General features: G+C 42.7%; 1 protein-coding gene across 3 annotated transcripts in view; it reads left to right on the top strand.

The window, feature by feature from the left end:
• The window catches only part of VPS13A (vacuolar protein sorting 13 homolog A), a 745,426-nt gene that overhangs the window by 640,444 nt on the left and 82,939 nt on the right, over window positions 1–22,043 (top strand). For all 3 annotated transcript variants that reach the window (XM_029616432.1, XM_029616443.1, XM_029616452.1), the window contains exons 65-67: window positions 3,087–3,250; window positions 5,410–5,455; window positions 5,543–5,666. In XM_029616432.1, coding sequence (XP_029472292.1) covers window positions 3,087–3,250; window positions 5,410–5,455; window positions 5,543–5,666 — 334 coding nt within the window. The remainder of the gene's footprint in view (window positions 1–3,086; window positions 3,251–5,409; window positions 5,456–5,542; window positions 5,667–22,043) is intronic.

Here is a 22,043-nt window from a genome sequence, read left to right on the forward strand (position 1 = left end):
TAGAAATAGTATTTAGTTTGGTATTGAGTGTATTACTGTTTTATTGTATTTATTGCATTTAATAAATAATTGTACACCGTTGTGATGGTCTTTCAGACTGATGTGACGGTATAAAAAACCTAAATAAACTATAACTATAGTTTCGGACAGCAACCAACAAGGACATACATTTTACGATCTGGGAAATATGCTGATATGGCTGTTACTACCCTTAACTAATAAGCCTGATACTTGTGATAAAACTCCAACATTGCTCTCTGTTTCAATGGCAAGAGATAACAGGGAGTTGGACTCAGACAGCAACCAACAAAGGTCCTGACTTTAACGGTTTGGGTAACTAAGTATGGGGATAACTTGTACAGCACAGCAGTTGCCACCCCCTGATGATACCTTTATGGGGAGACCTGTATGGTGTGGCTGGTGCTACCAAAAGCTTGTTGGGCAGACTGCATGAACCACTTGGTCCTTTTCTGTCATCATTTCTATGTTTCTATGTTAAGCTCTGGAATTTGTTACGGGAGGATGCAATAAAAGTTGTTAGTGTAGCTGGGTTTAAAGAAGGTTTGGTCAAGTTCTTGTAGGAAAAGTCCATAAACCACTATTAAGGTGGACTTAAGGAAATCTACTGCTTGCCCTTGAGATAAGCATGGAATCTATCGACCTTTTGGATCCTGTCAAGTACTTATAACTTGGATTGGCCACTGTTGGAAACAGGATACTGGACTTGATGGGCCTTTGGTCTGACCTAGTATGGCAAATCTTATGGACTTTTGCTTTGAAAGTTGCTGTGGGTTGAAAATACTCATGCACACTTGCATCTGCTTTTTCTGCGGGTATTTTTTCATGAAAAATAACATGCGTAGACTTGGAAATGAGATTTATGCATGTTTTTGTCCCCTGACCAATTACATCTCTCCTCTTAATGTAGCTAAACCTCTGTGAAACAACACATATACTTTTAGCCGCATTAAAGGAAGGCAGTTTTCAGGTGGCTTATTTTTGCAAAATCATAGAAGAGGCTAATTCGGGTATAGAGGCAGTCACAGAGATATTGGTACACAGAGAAGTCATGACTGGGTTATAGTCATACCAGACTATAATCTATTTAGGAAGAAAGGGAAGAGATGCTATATATAGAAAAAAAAAATATATATACATATATATTAAAGCATATATATATTAAAGCAGGACTTGCAAGGTAAGAAGGAAGCACTGTGGGTTAATCTAGAAAGAGGGAATGGAAAATCCATTTATATTGATGTGATTAAACAGACCTCTTTTGCAAGTAGAAGTTGATAGAAATTTAATTGAAGATATTCCCAAAATTGCTATGAATGGGGAAGTGATATTGCTAGGTGATTTCAGTCTGCTGGATCTTGATTAGGATGTTCCAGCTGCAGTGTCATTTAGAAGCAGAGAGATCCTGGATTGTCTGCAAGATAAACTGTTCTGGCAACTAGTAACAGAACCAACATGAGAGGACGATACTGGACCTGTGCTTATAAATGGGGAGGCTCACCTGAGATCCAGTGATCATCAGATGTTATTGTTCAGTATTAGAACTCATCTTAGTGATGATTCATTGAACAGCAAAAGTCCTGGACTTCGGAAAGCTAATCTTATTAAGATGGGGGTAGTACTTCAAGGAGTCATTAACTAGTGGAATAAGCTACGGGAAGGAGAAAAGCAATGGACAAAACTAAAAGATTTTGTTAGGGAATAAACATTTTCTTTAGGAAAGTAAATAAGGTAAAAGAGAAAAAAAAGATCTGTGTTCTAAAGAAGTATCTGAAAAGATAAGAGAAAAAAGGTTAGTGTTCATAAACTGCAAAAGATTGTAGAAAGAGGAAGACAAACAATAGTATCTGGAAAAGTTAAGAGAAGCTGGGAAAGTAGTTAGATTGCACTAATACTGTTTAAAAAAAAAGAAAGGGTGGGGACAAGACTTTTTATTTTTAGATATATTACTAATAGGAGTAAGTGCAAAAGTAGGATTGTAAAATTCAAAGGTAAAAGGGGTGTGGAATATGTAGATATTGATGAGGAAAAAGTTGAATTGCTTAATGTGGAGGATATTTTTCTCAGAACACAGCTTTTGATTTGTCCAGCAGTTCCTCACTGCAGGATCCTGCTCCCAGAATTCTGGAAAAACTTCAGAGGAAAACTATCACAGTCCAATACACATCAATTGCTGAGTTGATTTACTCCTTGTCCTGCTTGGATGGTACCTCCCCATGTATCACACAGTTCATAGGTTTAACCTCATAGATGGGCTAATGTTCACTTCCGCTGATTTAGCGTTTACAACTATTATGCCTAGAAATCTCTGGCTGCCTGTTCGTAATTCACAGGGTAACCTATTTATGAACCGTGGTTAACACTGCCGCTTATGTGCTGCTGTTTGTTTAAAGCAGAACTTGCAAAAGGTTTCACACAAATATATATATATTTTTTTTTTTTTTTGGAACGTTTTTTCTCAAACATCTCCAATTATATCGATATTTTTCAATTTAAATGGTTGTACTTATCTCATTAACATAGCAAAATTGCTAAAGTCCGTTGAGCGTCCTTGGCTTGGAACTGCTGCGCACGAGCAGAGCATCACAGCTCTGCAACTTTGAGAAGATTTCGGACTGTGCGCCATCAGATGACATTACCGAAGGAAGCATGGCTAATGCAGCCTGCTTATTGATGGAAAATAAGAATACCATCTTTTTTTCTTTTTTTTTTAGACAAGCAAATTTCAATTTTTGACCTGCTTGGAGCTTTTAAAGCATTGAAACAAGTTATGGTGCTCCTCATTATTTAGTGCTGTTCTTGTAACAGCCATGATAACCATAAAGCTTAAATCATATTTTTCAGTTCTCCTGCAAAGAAGATAAATACAATGTGAGAATAAAGTAATTGTATTTAACTGAGATGGGGAATATTGAGAGAGAATAATATATAAAACTGTTAAGACGAACATCTTATATTTAAAAAAAAAAAAAAGGAAAACAAACTTAATGCCCTGGTTGCTTTTGTTGATTTGTCTGTATATTGAACATCTTATTTCTTACTTAGAAACCTTGTTTAATGTCCCATAGGTGGACTAGCTGGTGCTGCATCCAGGATCACTAGTGCCATGGCTAAGGGGGTAGCAGCAATGACCATGGATGAAGAGTACCAGCAGAAAAGACGGGAAGCCATGAATAAACAACCCAGTGGTTTCAGAGAGGGAATTACACGTGGAGGAAAAGGCTTAGTATCGGTAAGCAATAGCACCTTATAACCAAAATGTTATCCTACAATCAATGAATGTAATACAAAACATTTGCAGCACTGGAACCTGGTTTCTATGTCCTCAGAAGACAAGAGGAATCGCCTGTCACACTCATGGGTGATAATTGTTGCCACATGGTACTGATTGGACGTTTTTTAGAGCTTTCCTAAAAAAAAAAAAACACTTCTGGGCATGTTTATTTCCCTATCTTTGTCAAGTGCTTCTTTTTTTTTTTTTTCACTAAGCTGAGCAGATATTAAATAGCTGTATCTCTGCTTTTCTTTAACCTTTTTAGCTGTTTCTTCAGCTCTCTGTGCCTCAGAAGACTTTTTTTTCATGACTCTGCTAGTTATCTACTCTGGTTTTTTGATGTTTAAAATTTTTCTTTTTTTGTTATTCTTATTAGTGGGCTCCACTTTAGACTGTTGCTCCTGTTAGACTTCCCAGCTGTGGGAACTGTTAGATGATAAGAGGGGTTAAAGGGGCACTTAAGGAAGATAAGACTATCGTGGGAGCAGTAATGACAGCCTTGTGCCAGGATGGCATTTTTTTGCATCCTTACATGGTTGATTGGATGATCCGGGTCAATATATGGGCGGAGAGTTATTCTTCCACCACCAGAATGACACCATTCTTGCAGGAGTTGGGCTGGATGGTGAATTTTGCAAAGACCAAGCTGAAGGCAATTTGGTTTTCTGGGTGCCCACTCTGTCAAGAACAGTGGTTGAGTGGACATGATAATGAAAAGAATTCTCAAAATTCAGGGTTTAGGGCACCATCTTATGTCAGACTAGAGCCCAGGGTTTGGTCTTGTCTACAAGTCTTGGATTTGGTGGCAGCAACACTGGTTTTGGTGACTTGGGCAAGGGTGCACATATGCAGCCTTTGCAAAAATGTCTTCTGTCTTGATGGTTGCCTCAGTTTCAAGTATTCTATGAGGCTTCTGCTTCCAGTGAAAACAAGGAACATTCTGCTCTGATGACCCACAAGAGATCCACTTTCCTAGCTTATGTGAAGGTGTGGAGTGTTTTTAGGGCTTCGTGTGCAGTCAGGGTGATTTCTCCTTTGAAGATTTTGGTATCTAGGTCTTGCCCTTCTTGCAGGAGATCCTTGAAAAAAGGGTTTGGTACTTAATTCTTTCAAGGTCCAGGTTTTAACTATTACTCACTACAGGAACAGTTTTCAAGGTTTTGCCGCTGGTGGTACATCCTCATGTCTTGCATTTCCTGAAGGGGTGAAACGCATTCAACCTCCCAAGAGAGATTTAAAGTTTAGAATAGTAATAATTACTCAGTACTTGCCATTTCCTGTTCACTAAGGGACTGATGTTCAAAGAAGGCTGGGCACCTGATTTTAAGACTTTTCATCTGAACTTATGTTCCTACACTTTCAGCTGAAAATTCCCCCAACTTTATGTCTGCTGTCTTTTCACCTACATTTAGGGACCTAAGTTAGGTGCTAATGCTGAAAATCAGTGCTAGGTGCTTAACGTATTTCCCCCATCTTAAATTAGGAAACTAGATCTTTTGAATATGTGCCTCTAAAGTTCTACTTGGTGTATCCCATAAAAATAAGCTTCCCAGCAGATATCATTGCTAAAGAGGCAATGAGATTTATTAATGTGCAAGATAAGTACTGTTTGGGGGGGGGGGGGTTCCCCTCTGCCATTTACCTAATATATATCTTCCCTTTCCCATTATTATAATAAAACCCCCTTTCTAATTAAAACAGTATAGAAAGACGTCTCCAAGACTGAATCAGTTGGTACGCCTGTTGAATCCACCAGGGCAGGGGTAGACAACTCCAGGCCTGGTATTTCACAAACAGATCTGCTTTTCAGAATATCCATAACGAGTAGGTATGAGAGAGTTCATGCAAAATGTTTCCATTGTATGCCAATACATATCATTCATATTCATTGTGGATGTCCTGAAAACCATACCTGCTTGTGGCAATTCAGGACTGGAGTTGTCTATCCCTGCATCTGGGGTTGGTTCTTCAGTGACATGACTAGGGTCAGTGCAATATCACGTTCACCTCCCTGTCCACTGAGGCTAGCAAGATCTGGGCATGAGACTTTAAATTACAGTATTCTTGACACCTCATTTTTTATCCAAATAAATAATTGTGTTCTATTTTTCCTTTAGGGTTTTGTCAGTGGTATCACTGGAATTGTGACAAAACCAATAAAAGGTAAGGATGGTTGTTATTTTATTAATCCTTCTTAGATGGACATTATATAGTTATTTAGCATTAATCAGCCAATACTTTTATATGCAGGAGCTCAGAAAGAAGGAGCAGCTGGCTTTTTTAAAGGTGTTGGCAAAGGATTGGTTGGTGCAGTGGCTAGACCAACTGGTGGGATCATAGATATGGCTGGTAGCACTTTCCAGGGCATCAAAAGGTAAGTCACAAGAAACTTTCTAATTGAAAGAAAGAACTTTCTGGTTATGCATATTTAATATTTATGGCCATGCAGGTGAGACCTAGTTTTGGCCATGCAGGTGAGATCTAGTTTTGTCCCTTTATCATATCTGTACAGCTAAGAGTGATAAAATATATTGATAAAAGCAGCTGGCACAAACTGAAACAGCAAAGTTTCACTATAGAACTTTCAGCAGCATACTTGGAAAGTCAGCTGTCCGAGAAGAAAATAGAAGTAAATCCTTTTTAAGATGTACACTTTTGCTAACTTTGTTTTGATTAATATAAGGGATAGTTGGAAGCTTCTGGATCCTTCTAATTTAAACTTAGTTTTGAAGTGCTTTCATAAGATGCTAAGCTGTTTTCAAGCTACAATATCTCAGAACTGTTTGTTACACATTTTACTTGTCTCTTGTAAACGGAAATCCATAGGAAATTTTGTGCTCTGTAGGACTACAAGGCCAAGAAAATCTCATGAAAAGATAAGACTCAGAAATGATAGGGAGAGATGGGCTGATCATATTTGCGGCTTTAAGAATTTAAGAACATGCCATACTGGGTCAGACCAAGGGTCCATCAAGCCCAGCATCCTGTTTCCAACAGTGGCCAATCCAGGCCATAAGAACCTGGCAAGTACCCAAAAACTAAGTCTATCCTGTGTTATTGTTAGTAATAGCAGTGGCTATTTTCTAAATCAACTTAATTAATGGCAGGTAATGGACTTCTCCTCCAAGATCTTATCCAATCCTTTTTTAAGCCCAGCTACACTAACTGCACTAACCACATCCCCTGGCAACAAATTCCAGAGTTTAATTGTGTGTTGAGTGAAAAAGAACTTTCTCTGATTAGTTTTAAATGTTCCACATGTTAACTTCATGGAGTGCCCCCTAGTCCTTTTATTATCCAATAGAGTAAATAACAGATTCACATTTACCCGTTCTAGACCTCTCATGATTTTAAACACCTCTATCATATCCCCTCCTCAGCTGTCTCTTCTCCAAGCTGAAAAGTCCTAACCTCTTGAGTCTTTCCTCATAGGGGAGGTGTTCCTGTTCCATCCCTTTTATCATTTTGGTCGCCCTTCTCTGTACCTTCTCCATCGCAACTATATCTTTTTTGAGATGCGGTGACCAGAATTGTACACAGTATTCAAGGTGCGGTCTCACCATGGAGCGATACAGAGGCATTATGACATTTTCCGTTTTATTCACCATTCCCTTTCTAATAATTCCCAACATTCTGTTTGCTTTTTTGACTGCCGCAGCACACTGAACCGACAATTTCAATGTGTTATCCACTATGACGCCTAGATCTCTTTCTTGGGTGGTAGCTCCTAATATGGAACCTAGCATTGTGTAATTATAGCATGGGTTATTTTTCCCTATATGCATCACCTTGCACTTATCCACATTAAATTTCATCTGCCATTTGGATGCCCAATTTTCCAGTCTCACAAGGTCTTCCTGCAGTTAATCACAATCTGCTTGTGATTTAACTACTCTGAATAATTTTGTATCGCCTGCAAATTTGATTACCTCACTCGTCGTATTTCTTTCCAGATCATTTATAAATATATTGAAAAGTTTGGATCCCAATACAGATCCGTGAGGCACTCCACTGCCCACTCCCTTCCACTGAGAAAATTAATTTTCCAGTCTGGAAGGACCACCGGGGTTCTCAGATTTGCGATGTTAGGTCGCCATTTTCAGTTTCAGGCGCGACTTTGGGCTAGCAACAGAACCAAGAGCCTTCTCCAAGGTGATGGTAGTATTAGCTGCAATAATACACAAAGAAGTTTTTAGACAATTGACTGATTAGAGGAAAATCCTTTCAGGATAGCGTTCTTCTTCTCAATGAGTGGTCCATTGGTTGCAGGGTTTGGGACGGATTGTCATTTTCTTTCCAAAAAAACCTTTATCTTCTCTCACACTAGTTTTCCAGGGATCTGTGTGGCAGTCTTCTGGGCTTCTGCCTCACAAGATGTTCTATGCCAGGGTCCGATGTTTTGCTAGTATCCTAATTGATTTGTCTTACAGTTTGGCCCCTTAAAGGGCACATTTTGTGAGGAATGGCTTTTCTCAGGCCATTGTAGCTCAGGTTTCTTTGCAGGCGGAATTGTAATTGGTCTCTCCTTGGAGATCTGTAGAGCAGCAGCTAGATCTATATTGCATCCCTTTCTAGATGTTGCATTCTGGCTGTCAGGATTGCAGAGGTAGCATGTGTCGCTTCAGCAGTTTTGTGGTGGTCTTGGGCGGCATCCCATCCTGTTAGGGAGTAGCTTGGGTATATCCCACTTGTCCAGACTGGTGTGACTGGATGAAGAGTAAGATGAAATTACTACTTACCTCATAAATTATTTTCCTTGATTACAGTCAGACCAGGATCCTCCCTATGCTGCCATTATCTTCATTGTCTTTGTTCATGCTATGCCTTGCAGAAAATATTTTTCACAGGTAAATAAGCAGGGTTGCTTCACCGCAGATCAGTGGTTTCTTATGCTCCTATTGGATAATTTTCATCGTTTTTTCTGAAAGTGCCCTAATTTAAAGATAATGATCATAATGATAAATATAATTATAATAACTGCTATTATGGTTCTATTAACATTATCCTCAGTTGACTTTTTGAGGAATACTGGCAGACTGGTATCAGCACAGAGGTACATAAGTAGTGACGAAAAACAGGCTCACCGTTCTCCCATCTGCTGGTTGGTGTGCATAACCCACTTATCTGGACCTTCTGGTTCAGTAGTTGAATTGCAATTAATAAAGTTATTTTATTTAGTATTGTTTAGTGGTATTTTTACAAAATTTTAGGGACTTTTTAATTTAGAGTTCTTTTTCAATATCCTTTCATATCCTTTCCCTTGATGGGTCATGTGATCTGTTATGCAACCACAGGAGAGTCACAAAGTCTAGAGTTCTATATTTTAGAACTCTTCCAGATACTGGACTGCCAACTACTTGCTACAGAATGGACTGCCAACTACTTGCTACAGCAGTCATGTCTTTGTCTTTTGCAGCTCTGTGGCAAACTTTCTCCAGTTCACACTTTTCTGAACTTTTTATAAATGCTTAACTTTTTCTTTTAATTCATTTTCTTCTATTTCCACAATGATTCTGTTCCTTGTTGAGTCCAATGCCATTTAAACTGATACCCTTTCACTGTACCATGGTTTGCATTGTTCTGTGGAAGATGTTGATTTTTTTCATGATTTGCAAACTGTTTTACTTGATTGCCTTAAAGGGAATCTGTTCACTTGAATAGAGTTTCCCTGGCAGAGGGATGGGCACTTTCCTTTTTAATAGAGAATTTACTTCTCCATTGACTGTTTTTACTGTCATGCCCCAAAGGGAAATTAGATGTAGTCCCTTTCTCATAGTCAGACTCTTTTTCTCTGAAATGATTTAAAGAGGATGGATCTGATTGTTTCCTTTTGCTGATGGCTCTCTGTTGCCCTTTGTGTCAATAATGCCAAGGTCTGATGCCACCAAAGTCTAATTCTTGACTAATTGATCACACAGTGAGATCCAGTGACCCTGGTGCTGCTATATCAATGCTGATCTTGCCCAAGACTCTGAACAGGCACCATGCACGACAAGGCCCTATAAGAACATAAGAAAATGCCATACTGGGTCAGACTAAGGGTCCATCAAGCCCAGCATCCTGTTTCCAACAGTGGCCAATCCAGGCCATAAGAACCTGGCAAGTACCCAAAAACTAAGTCTATTCCATGTTACCATTGCTAATGGCAGTGGCTATTCTCTAAATGAACTTAATAGCAGGTAATGGACTTCTCCTCCAAGAAGTTATCCAATCCTTTTTTAAACACAGCTATACTAACTGCACTAACCACATCCTCTGGCAACAAATTCCAGAGTTTAATTGTGCGTTGAGTAAAAAAGAACTTTCTCCGATTAGTTTTAAATATGCCCCATGCTAACATCATGGAGTGCCCCCTGGTCTTTCTATTATCCGAAAGAGTAAATAACTGATTCACATCTACCCGTTCTAGACCTCTCAAATTTATTTCTTGAGTTCCACTGACTATTGCTGGTAACATATCTACAGGAGAAGAACTTCCTAAGCATAGCTTTACATGCTGGGATACTTGTATAGTGTTACTGTGATGCTTGTCGTCTGTGGGTTTCCCCAGGAACAAGCAGCCAAGTGCCAGGGGAGATAAATCCAGTCCACCATTGATAAAGAGACTTTACCTAGGCCAGCCACCTTCCCTTTAGGTTGAGCCCCTCCGGTGCTGGTGGCCAGCAGGACATAAAATGCAGGAGTAGATCCCAGTACAAACAGGGAAAGAGAGGTCTAGAACAGAGTAAAGACCAAGAATGAACCAGAAATCCAGGAACCCAAGTAGGAGAACAAATAGGAGTACTGAGGTAGAAGCTGGGGATAATGCAGTCTTCTGGATACAGGAACAGGACCAGAAGGTAAGACCAAGCTCTGGCATTTGAATCCTGAGACCTCAGTATAAATACAAGCCTATACAAGAAACAAAATGGCCACAGGAGGGAAGTGAGGAGCACAAAGCTGGGAGAAGTAAAAAGACAATTCATGTGGTTCACAGCATAATCTGCAGGCTGGAGGAGCACTCGGCAACAGATCCTTACAGTAAACGCCTCGTCCCCTTTCAGGGATGGTCTCCGGACAGCCACTTGCAATGCTTAGCAAGAAGTGTATTCAAAAGGTGAAGTATATGCAGGTCTGATGCATCAACCCAAGATCTTTCTTTGGGGCCATATCCCTACCAATGGACCAAGTACTGTACTTTGCTACAGGATAATCTAGACTCCAGAATCTCCTCAACTTGAATTCAGGTCAGCCATCAACAGAACCAGATCCAGAGGCAAATCTTGTCTGTTGAAAGAATCTGGCATGGCTGTCTTTAATAAGGAGCTGTGAAATGAGAATGGTATCTTAAGAGTGTTGAAGCTGAAGGTGCATGGTTACTGGATTAATTTTCTCAATAACAGCATATGGCCCTATGTACATAGAGCCGAGTTTAGCACAAGGGAGCAATTTGGCTCAATCATTTTAATAATCAGAGTAAGGATCTGCTCAAGGTCTTGGTTGGTCCTCTCCGTAAGGCCATTTGTCTCAGGATGGTATCCTTACAAAAATTGCATATTGATACCCATATCTTTACAAAAGGCCCTCCAGAATTTGGCAATGAAATGGGGACTTCTGTTCGATATAGTAGCAGTTGGGATTGCATCTAAATTGATCACCTTTCTAATAAAGATAATAGCTAGTTGAGAGGCTGAAGGCAGCTTGATGGGGATGAAGTACACCATTTGGGAAAAATGGTCCACTACCATCAAGGTGGTAGTACAGTTAGTAGAAATCGGGAGGTCCGTGATGAAATCTGTAGAAGAGATGAGTCCACGGTACAGAAGGAATTGGGAGCGGGTGCAATTCACTCACAGGTTTAGCACAAGGAACCTTTGTTCTAGTACATATTGGAGAGGCCAAGATATAAGTTTTACAATCCTTGCTCAGGGAAGTCCACCTAAAAATCTGGAAATCAATTGAAAGGTTTTCTTAATTCATGGATGTCCAGAAAGTTTGGAATCATGCCCCCATTTAAAAACTCTGAGCGGCAAGTCTCTGGAACAAACATATGCCCAATAGAATCCCTATAGGAGGTTCCTGGACTGAAGATTCCAGGGTAATTTTCTCCATTAAATCACTTTTGCGGTGTTTGTGACAATCCTGGAGGTTGGTATAATGGGGTCTTTATCCTAAGGTTCTGGAGCTCCCTCAGAGGAAAACTGTCATGACAATGCATCGGCCTTAACATTCTTTGAGCTGGGGGTTTAAGAGATAATGAAAAATTGCTTAATAAATAATTCTCTTTGATGTTCACTAAAGGGCCTGGAGCAGGACCACATAAAACCAAACACAAATAAGATTGGAAGTGAGGTAAACCTCATTCGATTTTCAGAACAATGTCTTTTTATCGATGATACCAAAATCTGTAACAGGGTGGACAATCTAGGAAGGAGTGGAAAACATGAGGGATTTGGCAAAGCTCAAAGAATGGTCTAAGATCTGGCAGCTAAGATTTAATGCAAAAAAAAATGCAGAGTAATGCATTTAGGATGCAAAAACACAAGGGGAAAGGCACAGTATTGAAGGTGAAATACTCTAAGTATAAAGCAAGAGCAGGATCTGGGAGTAATTTTATCTGATAATCTTAAGGTGGATAAACAGATGGATAAAGCAACAGTAAAAGCCAGAAAGTTGCTTGGCTGCATAGGGAGAGGAATGGTCAGAAGAAAATGGGAGCTGATATTGCCCCTGTATAGGTCCCTGGTGAGACCTCGCTTGGAAAATGTGTACAATTTTAGAGACTGCACCTTCAAAAGGCTATAAACAGGATGGAGACAGTCAAGAAGGTGGCTGCTAAAATGGTCAGTGGTCATTATTCTAAAGCATATGGGGATAGACTTAAAGATCTAAACATGTATACCATAGAGCAGTGGTTCTCAACCTTTTTTTGGCCGGGACACACCTGACAGATGGTTCTCACATACGTGACACACTGAGCATGTGACCGTCACGGGGCTAAATGTAAACATGCACTCTGTATCCACAGGAATCCCCTCAACCCCCAGCAATGAGTGCAGAGCAGATCTAGAGCATTACCCTGTACAACTCGCCATACAAAAAAGATATTCTGGTTCTGATGACATCCCAGTAAAAGCAAAACAAACTCCTTTTACTACCAGGTAAAATAGCCTTCCTTATGAAAAGACAGTAATTTACCACTAATGCATATCCTATTGAGAAAACACAACAAATAAGATTGATACAAATGCCTACATGCTAGTTAAATACCTCACATCAGTCACACACTCAGAACTGACCTTCACCAAGTACAGAAAAACCACAAATTATAACTATGGAGACAGAAACTGGAATGGAAAACCAAAAAAGCCACTCTGCATGCAGTGCGAACCTGGAGAAGTGGAAAGAGAAATATAGCACCTAACAGACTCTCAGGATTTGCAATAATGCACACAAACTAACCCGCACAAAGATACACCTGTATTATGGAACACACTCAATAGTAACAATCCTATCTAAGAAATAAAATTATTAAACCAGGCCCTAAACACTAATACATTTCCTATTGGGAAAACAGAATAAGCCAAGCTGCTATAGCGCCCCACACAGAAATAATTGTAAAGCTTTACTAAAAATGTTACAAAACAGCTGCTGAACAGAATAATATCCAACAATTAAAAACTCATAAAAATTATTAAAACATGTCCAAATATCAATAAAATATTTCAAAACAGCAGACATCGCATAATACCCAATAATTAAAATGGCAATCAAGAAAAATAAATTTAAAAAGCCACCTTTTCTTATCCTCTCCAGCAACTCTCCTACTCCTTTCCCTTCCAGGCCAATAGCACTCACAGGAAGCAGCAAGGGCTGCTGAAGCTCTGTCCTCACTGTCCTCTTCCTTAGCGCCCACAACCAGTCACTCACACACATACCTCCAATTAGACCCCACGAACAGTCTCGGTCTCTCTCACCTCCCTGACCAGTCTCTCTCTCAATCAAACTCATGGTCTCTTATATACAAGCTCTCAATCACACACAAATGCTCTCGCACCCACACCAGCTCTCACCCAGGCTTCCATTCACACCCACACACACCAGCTCTCACCCAAGCACACATTCACACCCACACACACCACATCTCACCCAGGCTTCCATTCACACCTACACACACCAGCTCTCACCCAGGCTCTCATTCACACACAGACACCCCAGCTCTCACCCAGGCTCTCATTCACACACAGACACCCCAGCTCTCACCCAGGCACTCATTCACACCAGTTCTCACCCAGGCTTCCATTCACACCAGTTCTCACCCAGGCTTCCATTCACACCAGCTCTCAACCAGGCTTCCATTCACACCAGCTCTCAACCAGGCACTCATTCAAACACAGACATCAGTTCTCAACCAGGCACCCATTCACACACAGACACACCAGCTCTCACCCAGGCACTCATTCACACACAGACACACCAGCTCTCACCCAAGCACCCATTCATACCCACACACACAAGCTCTCACCCAAGCACCCATTCATACCCACACACACAAGCTCTCACCCAGGCTTCCATTCACACCCACACACACCAGCTCTCACCCAGGCACCCATTCACACCCACACACACCAGCTCTCACCCAGGCTTCCATTCACACCCACACACACCAGCTCTCACCCAAGCACACATTCACACCCACACACACCACATCTCACCCAGGCTTCCATTCACACCTACACACACCAGCTCTCACCCAGGCTCTCATTCACACACAGACACCCCAGCTCTCACCCAGGCTCTCATTCACACACAGACACCCCAGCTCTCACCCAGGCACTCATTCACACCAGTTCTCACCCAGGCTTCCATTCACACCAGTTCTCACCCAGGCTTCCATTCACACCAGCTCTCAACCAGGCTTCCATTCACACCAGCTCTCAACCAGGCACTCATTCAAACACAGACATCAGTTCTCAACCAGGCACCCATTCACACACAGACACACCAGCTCTCACCCAGGCACTCATTCACACACAGACACACCAGCTCTCACCCAAGCACCCATTCATACCCACACACACAAGCTCTCACCCAAGCACCCATTCATACCCACACACACAAGCTCTCACCCAGGCTTCCATTCACACCCACACACACCAGCTCTCACCCAGGCACCCATTCACACCCACACACACCAGCTCTCACCCAGGCTTCCATTCACACCCACACACACCAGCTCTCACCCAGGCTCTCATTCACACACAGACACCCCAGCTCTCACCCAGGCACTCATTCACACCAGTTCTCACCCAGGCTTCCATTCACACCAGCTCTCAACCAGGCTTCCATTCACACCAGCTCTCAACCAGGCACTCATTCAAACATAGACACACCAGCAATCACCCAGGCACCCATTCACACACAGACATCAGTTCTCAACCAGGCACCCATTCACACACAGACACCCCAGCTCTCACCCAGGCACTCATTCACACACAGACACACCAGCTCTCACCCAGGCACTCATTCACACACAGACACACCAGCTCTCACCCAGGCTTCCATTCACACCAGCTCTCAACCAGGCTTCCATTCACACCAGCTCTCAACCAGGCACTCATTCAAACACAGACACACCAGCTCTCACCCAGGCACCCATTCACACACAGACATCAGTTCTCAACCAGGCACCCATTCACACACAGACATCAGTTCTCAACCAGGCACCCATTCACACACAGACACACCAGCTCTCACCCAAGCACCCATTCATACCCACACACACAAGCTCTCACCCAAGCACCCATTCATACCCACACACACAAGCTCTCACCCAAACACCCATTCATACCCACACACACAAGCTCTCACCCAAGCACCCATTCACACCCACACATACAAGCTCGCACCCATTCACACCCACACATACAAGCTCGCACCCAGGCACCCATTCACACCCACCCACCCACACAAGCTCTCACCCAGGCATCCATTCACACCCACCCACCCACACAAGCTCTCACCCAGGCATCCATTCACACCCACCCACCCACACAAACTCTCACCCATACATCCATTCACACCCACCCACCCACACAAACTCTCACCCATACATCCATTCACACCCAAATGCACAAGCTCTTACCCAGGCATCCATTCACACCCAAATGCACAAGCTCTCACCCAAGCACCCATTCACACCCACACACACCAGCTCTCACCCAAGCACCCATTCACACCAGCTTTCAGCCAGGCACTCATTCACACACACAGACGCACCGGCTCTCACCCAGGCACTCATTCACACACACACAGACGCACCGGCTCTCACCCAGGCACTCATTCACACACACAGATGCACCGGCTCTCACCCAGGCACTCATCCACACCCACAGACGCACCAGCTCTCAGCCAGGCACTCATTCACACACAGACGCACCAGCTCTCACCAAAATCTTCTTCCTTCGCTGCAGGGATGGGCTCCAGTTCCGCCGCGGCTTTACTCCGGCGGGCCTTCTTTTTTCGCCACCGCGGGAATGGGCTCCCATGGTGGCCTCGGTCGGGTTTCCTCTTCGCCGCCACAGGCTGTGGCGGCCTTGCTTTGTCGGGGTCAGGTCTCCTCTTCGCCGCCATGGGAATGGGCTCCCATGGCGGCTTTGCTTCGTCGGGGGTCGGGTTTCCTCTTCACTGCGCGATCTTGCTTCGTCGGAGTTCAAAAACTTCTATTCCTCCCACCCCACCCCCGGGAATTCTGATGCCTGCCTCACCGGCCAATCAAAGGCTTCCTCCCTTCTTCCTACTCCCACTGGTAGGGAGGAGGCTTCCTATTGGCCTGCGTGGGGGCAGGCAGAATGAAGGAGGCTTCCCATTGTGTAATGGGGGTAGGAAGAAAGGAGGCTTCCAATTGGCCCGCGTGAGCTGGAAAAAGGCAAAAGAAAAGTAGAACGGGGTAGTGGGACACCGGGAGACGCGACACACCTGGCGGTGTTTGGCGACACACTAGTTGAGAAGCGCTGCCATAGAGGATAGGCAAGATAGGGGAGAATTGACAGACTTTCAAATATCTCAAAGCTTTCCATGCACAGGAGGTGAGCCTTTTTCAATGAAAAAGAGGCTCTAGAACAAGGGGTCATAAGATGAGGTTGAAAGGGGAGAGACTCAAGTAATCTTCAGAAATATTTCTTTACAGAGAGGGTGGTGGATGTGTAGATCAGCATCCCAGTGGAAGTGATGGAAACAAAAACAGTATCTGATTTCAAGAAAGCATGGGATAAATACAGGGGATCTCTAAGGGAGCGATGAGAATTAAAATGCTAAAATAATTGGGCGGATGGGCAGACTGGACGGGCCATACATTCTTTTTCTGCTGTCATGTTTCTGTGGGTCTATGACCTGAAAATGAGCAAAGAACATTATCCACTAGGCTTGCCAGGGGTTCAAACGTTTCACAGCTTCAGTATAAAGTAAAGTTTTGTGATCTGTAAATATTGTAATCAGCAAGGTGGATCCTTCCAATAGGTGTCTCTACTTTTCCAAGGTCTACTTAATAGCAAACTGTTCTCAGTTTCCCACATCATAGTTATGTTCCATAGAAGAGAACTCCCATGAAAAATAACCACATAGAGCTGACAATCTGATTTGGATCTTTGCAAGAAGTTTGCACCTGCATCAATCTGAGGCTTCTACTTCTAAAACAAAAGGCTTGTCTGGATCACAATGATCCAGGTTTGGAGCAGATGCAAAGAGTTGGTTCAGTTCTTCAAAGGCCTGCTGAGCTTAGGAATTCTAAGAATTCTTTGACATAGCCTTGCATGTAAGGAAAGTAATTGGAGCCACAACCTTGGAGAAGCTTTGAATGAAGTGCTGATAATAGTTAGCAAAGCCCAGAAAATATTGGAATACCTTGAGGCCAAAGATTCCGGTCAATTAAGTATCTAGGCACATTGAAATCTTCTGCTTAGTGTGCAGCTGCGGCCAAGAAAGAAAATAGAATGCTAGGAATTATTGGGAAAGGAATGGAGAATAAACATAGAATATAATGACTTTGTATCGCTCCATTGTGCAACTTCATCTTGAGTATTGTGAGCAGTTTTGGTCACCACATCTCAAAAAAGATAAGTAGAATTAGAAAAGGTACAGAGAAGAGCGTCAAAAATGGTAAAGGGGATGGAACAATTCTCCCATGAGGAAAGGCTAAAGAGGTTAATTCTAGTCAGCCTGGAGAAGAGATAGCTGAGGGGAGATATGATAGAAGTTTATAAAATGAGTGGAGTGGAACAAGTAAACATTAATCAGTTGTTTACTCTTTCAAAGAATACAAAGACTAGGGGAGACACAGTGAAGTTACTAGGTGATATATTTAAAACTAAGAGAAAATATTTTTTTTACTCAATAAATACTTAAGTTCTGGAATTCGTTGCCAGAGAATGTGGTAAAAGCTATTAGTATAGCTGCATTTAAAAAAGGTTTGGACAGGTTCCTGGAGGAAAAGTTCATAAATCAATACATAAAAAGGAGACCCTTACTGTTAAATATATTTATAAATGATCTGGAAAGAAATACGACGAGTGAGATAATCAAATTTGCAGATGACACAAAATTGTGCAGAGTAGTTAAATCACAAGCAGATTGTGATAAATTGCAGGAAGACCTTGTGAGACTGGAAAATTGGGCATCCAAATGGCAGATGAAATTTAATGTGGATAAGTGCAAGGTGATGCATATAGGGAAAAATAACCCATGCTATAATTACACGATGTTGGGTTCCATATTAGGTGCTACAACCCAAGAAAGAGATCTAGGTGTCATAGTGGATAACACATTGAAATCGTCGGTTCAGTGTGCTGCGGCAGTCAAAAAAGCAAACAGAATGTTGGGAATTATTAGAAAAGGAATGATGAATAAAACGGAAAATGTCATAATGCCTCTGTATCGCTCCATGGTGAGACCACACCTTGAATACTGTGTACAATTCTGGTCGCCGCATCTCAAAAAAGATATAATTGCGATGGAGAAGGTACAGAGAAGGGCTACCAAAATGATAAGGGGAATGGAACAACTCCCCTATGAGGAAAGACTAAAGAGGTTAGGACTTTTCAGCTTGGAGAAGAGACGACTGAGGGGGGATATGATAGAGGTGTTTAAAATCATGAGAGGTCTAGAACGGGTAGATGTGAATCGGTTATTTACTCTTTCGGATAGTAGAAGGACTAGGGGACACTCCATGAAGTTAGCATGGGGCACATTTAAAACTAATCGGAGAAAGTTCTTTTTTACTCAACGCACAATTAGACTCTGGAATTTGTTGCCAGAGAATGTGGTTCGTGCAGTTAGTATAGCTGTGTTTAAAAAAGGATTGGATAAGTTCTTGGAGGAGAAGTCCATTACCTGCTATTAAGTTCACTTAGAGAATAGCCACTGCCATTAGCAATGGTTACATGGAATAGACTTAGTTTTTGGGTACTTGCCAGGTTCTTATGGCCTGGATTGGCCACTGTTGGAAACAGGATGCTGGGCTTGATGGACCCTTGGTCTGACCCAGTATGGCATTTTCTTATGTTCTTATGTTCTTATGTACATTCACTATTATCAGAAAAATCAAAAAGAATTAGTGATTATGTATTGATTGATTAGTGAGAGGAGGTTGGCTTCTGTGTTGTGATTGGAAAAGTTCATAAACCATTATTAAGGTGAAGCTGCAGAAATCTACTTCTTCCTGGAAAAAGCAGCATGGAATCTATCTACCCCTTGGGATCCTGCCAGGTACTTGTGACCTGGATTGACCACTGTTGGAAACAGGATACTGGGCTTGATGGATTTTTGGTTTGAACCAGTATAGCAAATCTTATGTACTATGGTTATCTTATCCAGGTCCATAATAAACACTTGAGCCAAGATTACATACCCCCAAAAGTGGACTTGCTTCTGTTCAAACACACATTTCTCAATCTTAGCATAAATCTGGTGCTGGCAAAGATGAGAGTGAACCTCAATTACATGTGTCTTATCTGGGGAAACAATCAAGATATCAAGGAAGACCACTTCATATTGAGAGAGAAAGAGAGTCTCAAAACAAATCATTGACAAAAGCTTGGAATACAGCAAGAGCATTACAAAGTCCAAAGGGTATGTGTAACATGTCACTGACACTGGACTCCTACACCCTTGTCATCATGCGCTTTATGGTCCTGGGCCTGGTGGTGTCACGACCTCTGCGGCAATCTCCCTGCATGGGTCTTGGCATCCTGCTTTAGGGCTAAATCCTGTGGCCTAGGTTAAGGGCATGGTTTTATCGGCAGAGCCCCAGGACTTCCTGTGGCACAGACTAATGACATCACTGCTACTCTGAAATAAAAGGAGGCTCAGTTCCCTTAGTGAATGCCTGAGCAATAGGTCCTGGTCCTTGGTCCTTTACCACTGTGGTTCCTGGTTCTGTTCTTCAGTAGTGTTCCAGCCTTGCCGCAGACCAGAATAGTGCTTTTGCTGACCCTTACCCATTCCTGCCTGCTGACAATTCTGGACCAGCCCCTTCCCTCCAGTCAGCTGCTGCTGCTTATTGGAGCCTAAGCAATGTTGCATGCTGGTTAGGCTGCATCAATCCAGTAGCGTCCCCAAGGGTCCATTGACCCAAAATCATGACTGCATGACTGATTACTTTGTAGGTCTTATATCTGGTATTGAAGGTAGTTTTCTACTCCTCATTCTGTCTGATCCAATTTAAGGTTATAGGCCCCTGCAAGTCCATCTTGGTAAAAATGTGAGTACCCTGGAGTCTATCAAAGAGTTCAGAGATTAGCAATAGGGGGTTAACAATCCTTAGCTGTGACTTTGAGTTCCCGGTAATCGATACAGGGTCTAAGGGATTCATCCTCCTTTTGTATAAAGAAGAATCCTGTGTCAGGACTTTGACGGTTGATTGAAGCCTGTTATGGGTAGTGAGCCCTTGGGTTGTGGCATGGTTGACGCAGCCTAGTAGGTGAACATTTGGGTTCCAGGGACCAGCAGGACTTAGTGAGTGTCCCTTTAAAGAGCAGTCGGGATATAGAGAGTCCAAAAATGTGCTGAGGTCAGGGCTAGGAGCAAATAGACAGTAACCAGGTCCAGGCTGAGGGTCAGAGCAGAATGCAAGAGGAGAGTTGTCAAAGTCCGTAGTAGAGGTCAGTACCAGGTTGCAAGCAAGAGAAGTATGGTCTTGGACTGTAGCAGAGGTCAGTACCAGAGAAGCAGGTCAGGACAAATGGGACACCAGGGAACTGGGACTGGACAGGGCGGATCACACAAGACAGGAAGCTAGTAATGCACAAACAAGGTAAGAGCATTGATAAAACAAGGACTAGGACACAGATTAGGCAAGGCATGAAGAAGGCAAAGGCAAGGACAACGCAGGACAAGGCACAAATAAAGGCAGCAAGGATATACTAAGAACAACATGCACTGAAACTAGGCAAGGGGACCTGTTGCTCAGATGGAGAGGAGCATGGTAGGGGTTTAAATACCCTGCTGTATGATGTCATCAGCTGACATCTGAGAAGAGATTTCCCACCGCAGGGCCTTCATGATGTGCACAGTGTGTACCTAGGGGCCAGGCCAGTGGGAGCGAGGAATGGTGGCATTCGAACCGCAGCACTTGTTTGGTGGCCTGTTTGGTAAGTGCGGCCGGTTGCAGGGTTGTCTCATGGCCAGCCAAATACTACAAAGCCTTTCTTGAATATATTCTGAAACAGCCTTAGTTTCTGGACCTCATGTTTGGCCACATGGGAGCATAGTTCCAGGAAGCAGTTCAATGGTGAAATTGTATTCCCGAGGGCTAGGGAGCATCTCCACTTCTTACTGAAGACTTCTGCAAACGTATGGTAGTGCATAGGAGTGATTATCACTACCGAGGCCACAAGAATGGAAGGTATAGACCTCTGGTCCATAGCACAAGAAGAGAAGCAAGAAGACCAAGAGACAATTTGTCTTGAACACTAGTCAATGAGGGGTTTATGTAACTGAACCCACAGTAATTCCAGAAGCACCATTCATGAAGGAGATTCCAGAACCCAAAAGAAAATGGTTTCAGAGTTCCACATACCCACTAGAATGTGCACTACTATAGCATGCACATTTTATCTCATTCATATTCATTGTGGATATCTTGAAAAGCCCGACTGGTTGGGGGTCCTCCAGGACAGGTTTGGGAACCACTACAGTAGAAGATTCAGATTCACTGTGACCCATTGAGCATTTCCTTGATTCAGGAGTTGTCCATCAATGGCAACAACTAAGAGTGGTGCAGGATGGGGCTGGATAGGAATTTTGTGATGGCGGACAAAATCCAGGCTAATGAAATTTCCTCCTGCCCCAAAATTGATAAAAGCATGGGTCTCTGCTAATCCTGAAGGCTAATGCAAGGATACTGAGACTGTGTGATGCTGTGCCACATGATTGAGGGACATCTCAGCAAGAACCAAGGGAATCTACTTCTGTGAGACTAGTGATAAACGAGGACCAAACCTGGGTTTATGTGGGCAATTTCTGACTGAGTCTGGGGTCAGCAGAACAGCGACAAACTTCTAGCCACTCCCTTCAATCTTTCCCTGTTTGGGAAAGGTGAGTGCCAGTACAGCCCAGTTCCATAGGTTCCTCAGACAGTAAAACAGGATTAGCTCACAGAGCTGCATGGAGCGTAGGACTCATGGTGGAATACTGGCACTCTGATTGTCATTCACAAATACAGGCATCCACACGTAGGCTCACAGAGATCAAGACATCCAACTCTGAAGGCAATGAA

Source organism: Rhinatrema bivittatum, chromosome 1 (assembly GCF_901001135.1).
Source record: "Rhinatrema bivittatum chromosome 1, aRhiBiv1.1, whole genome shotgun sequence".
NCBI lineage: Eukaryota > Metazoa > Chordata > Amphibia > Gymnophiona > Rhinatrematidae > Rhinatrema > Rhinatrema bivittatum.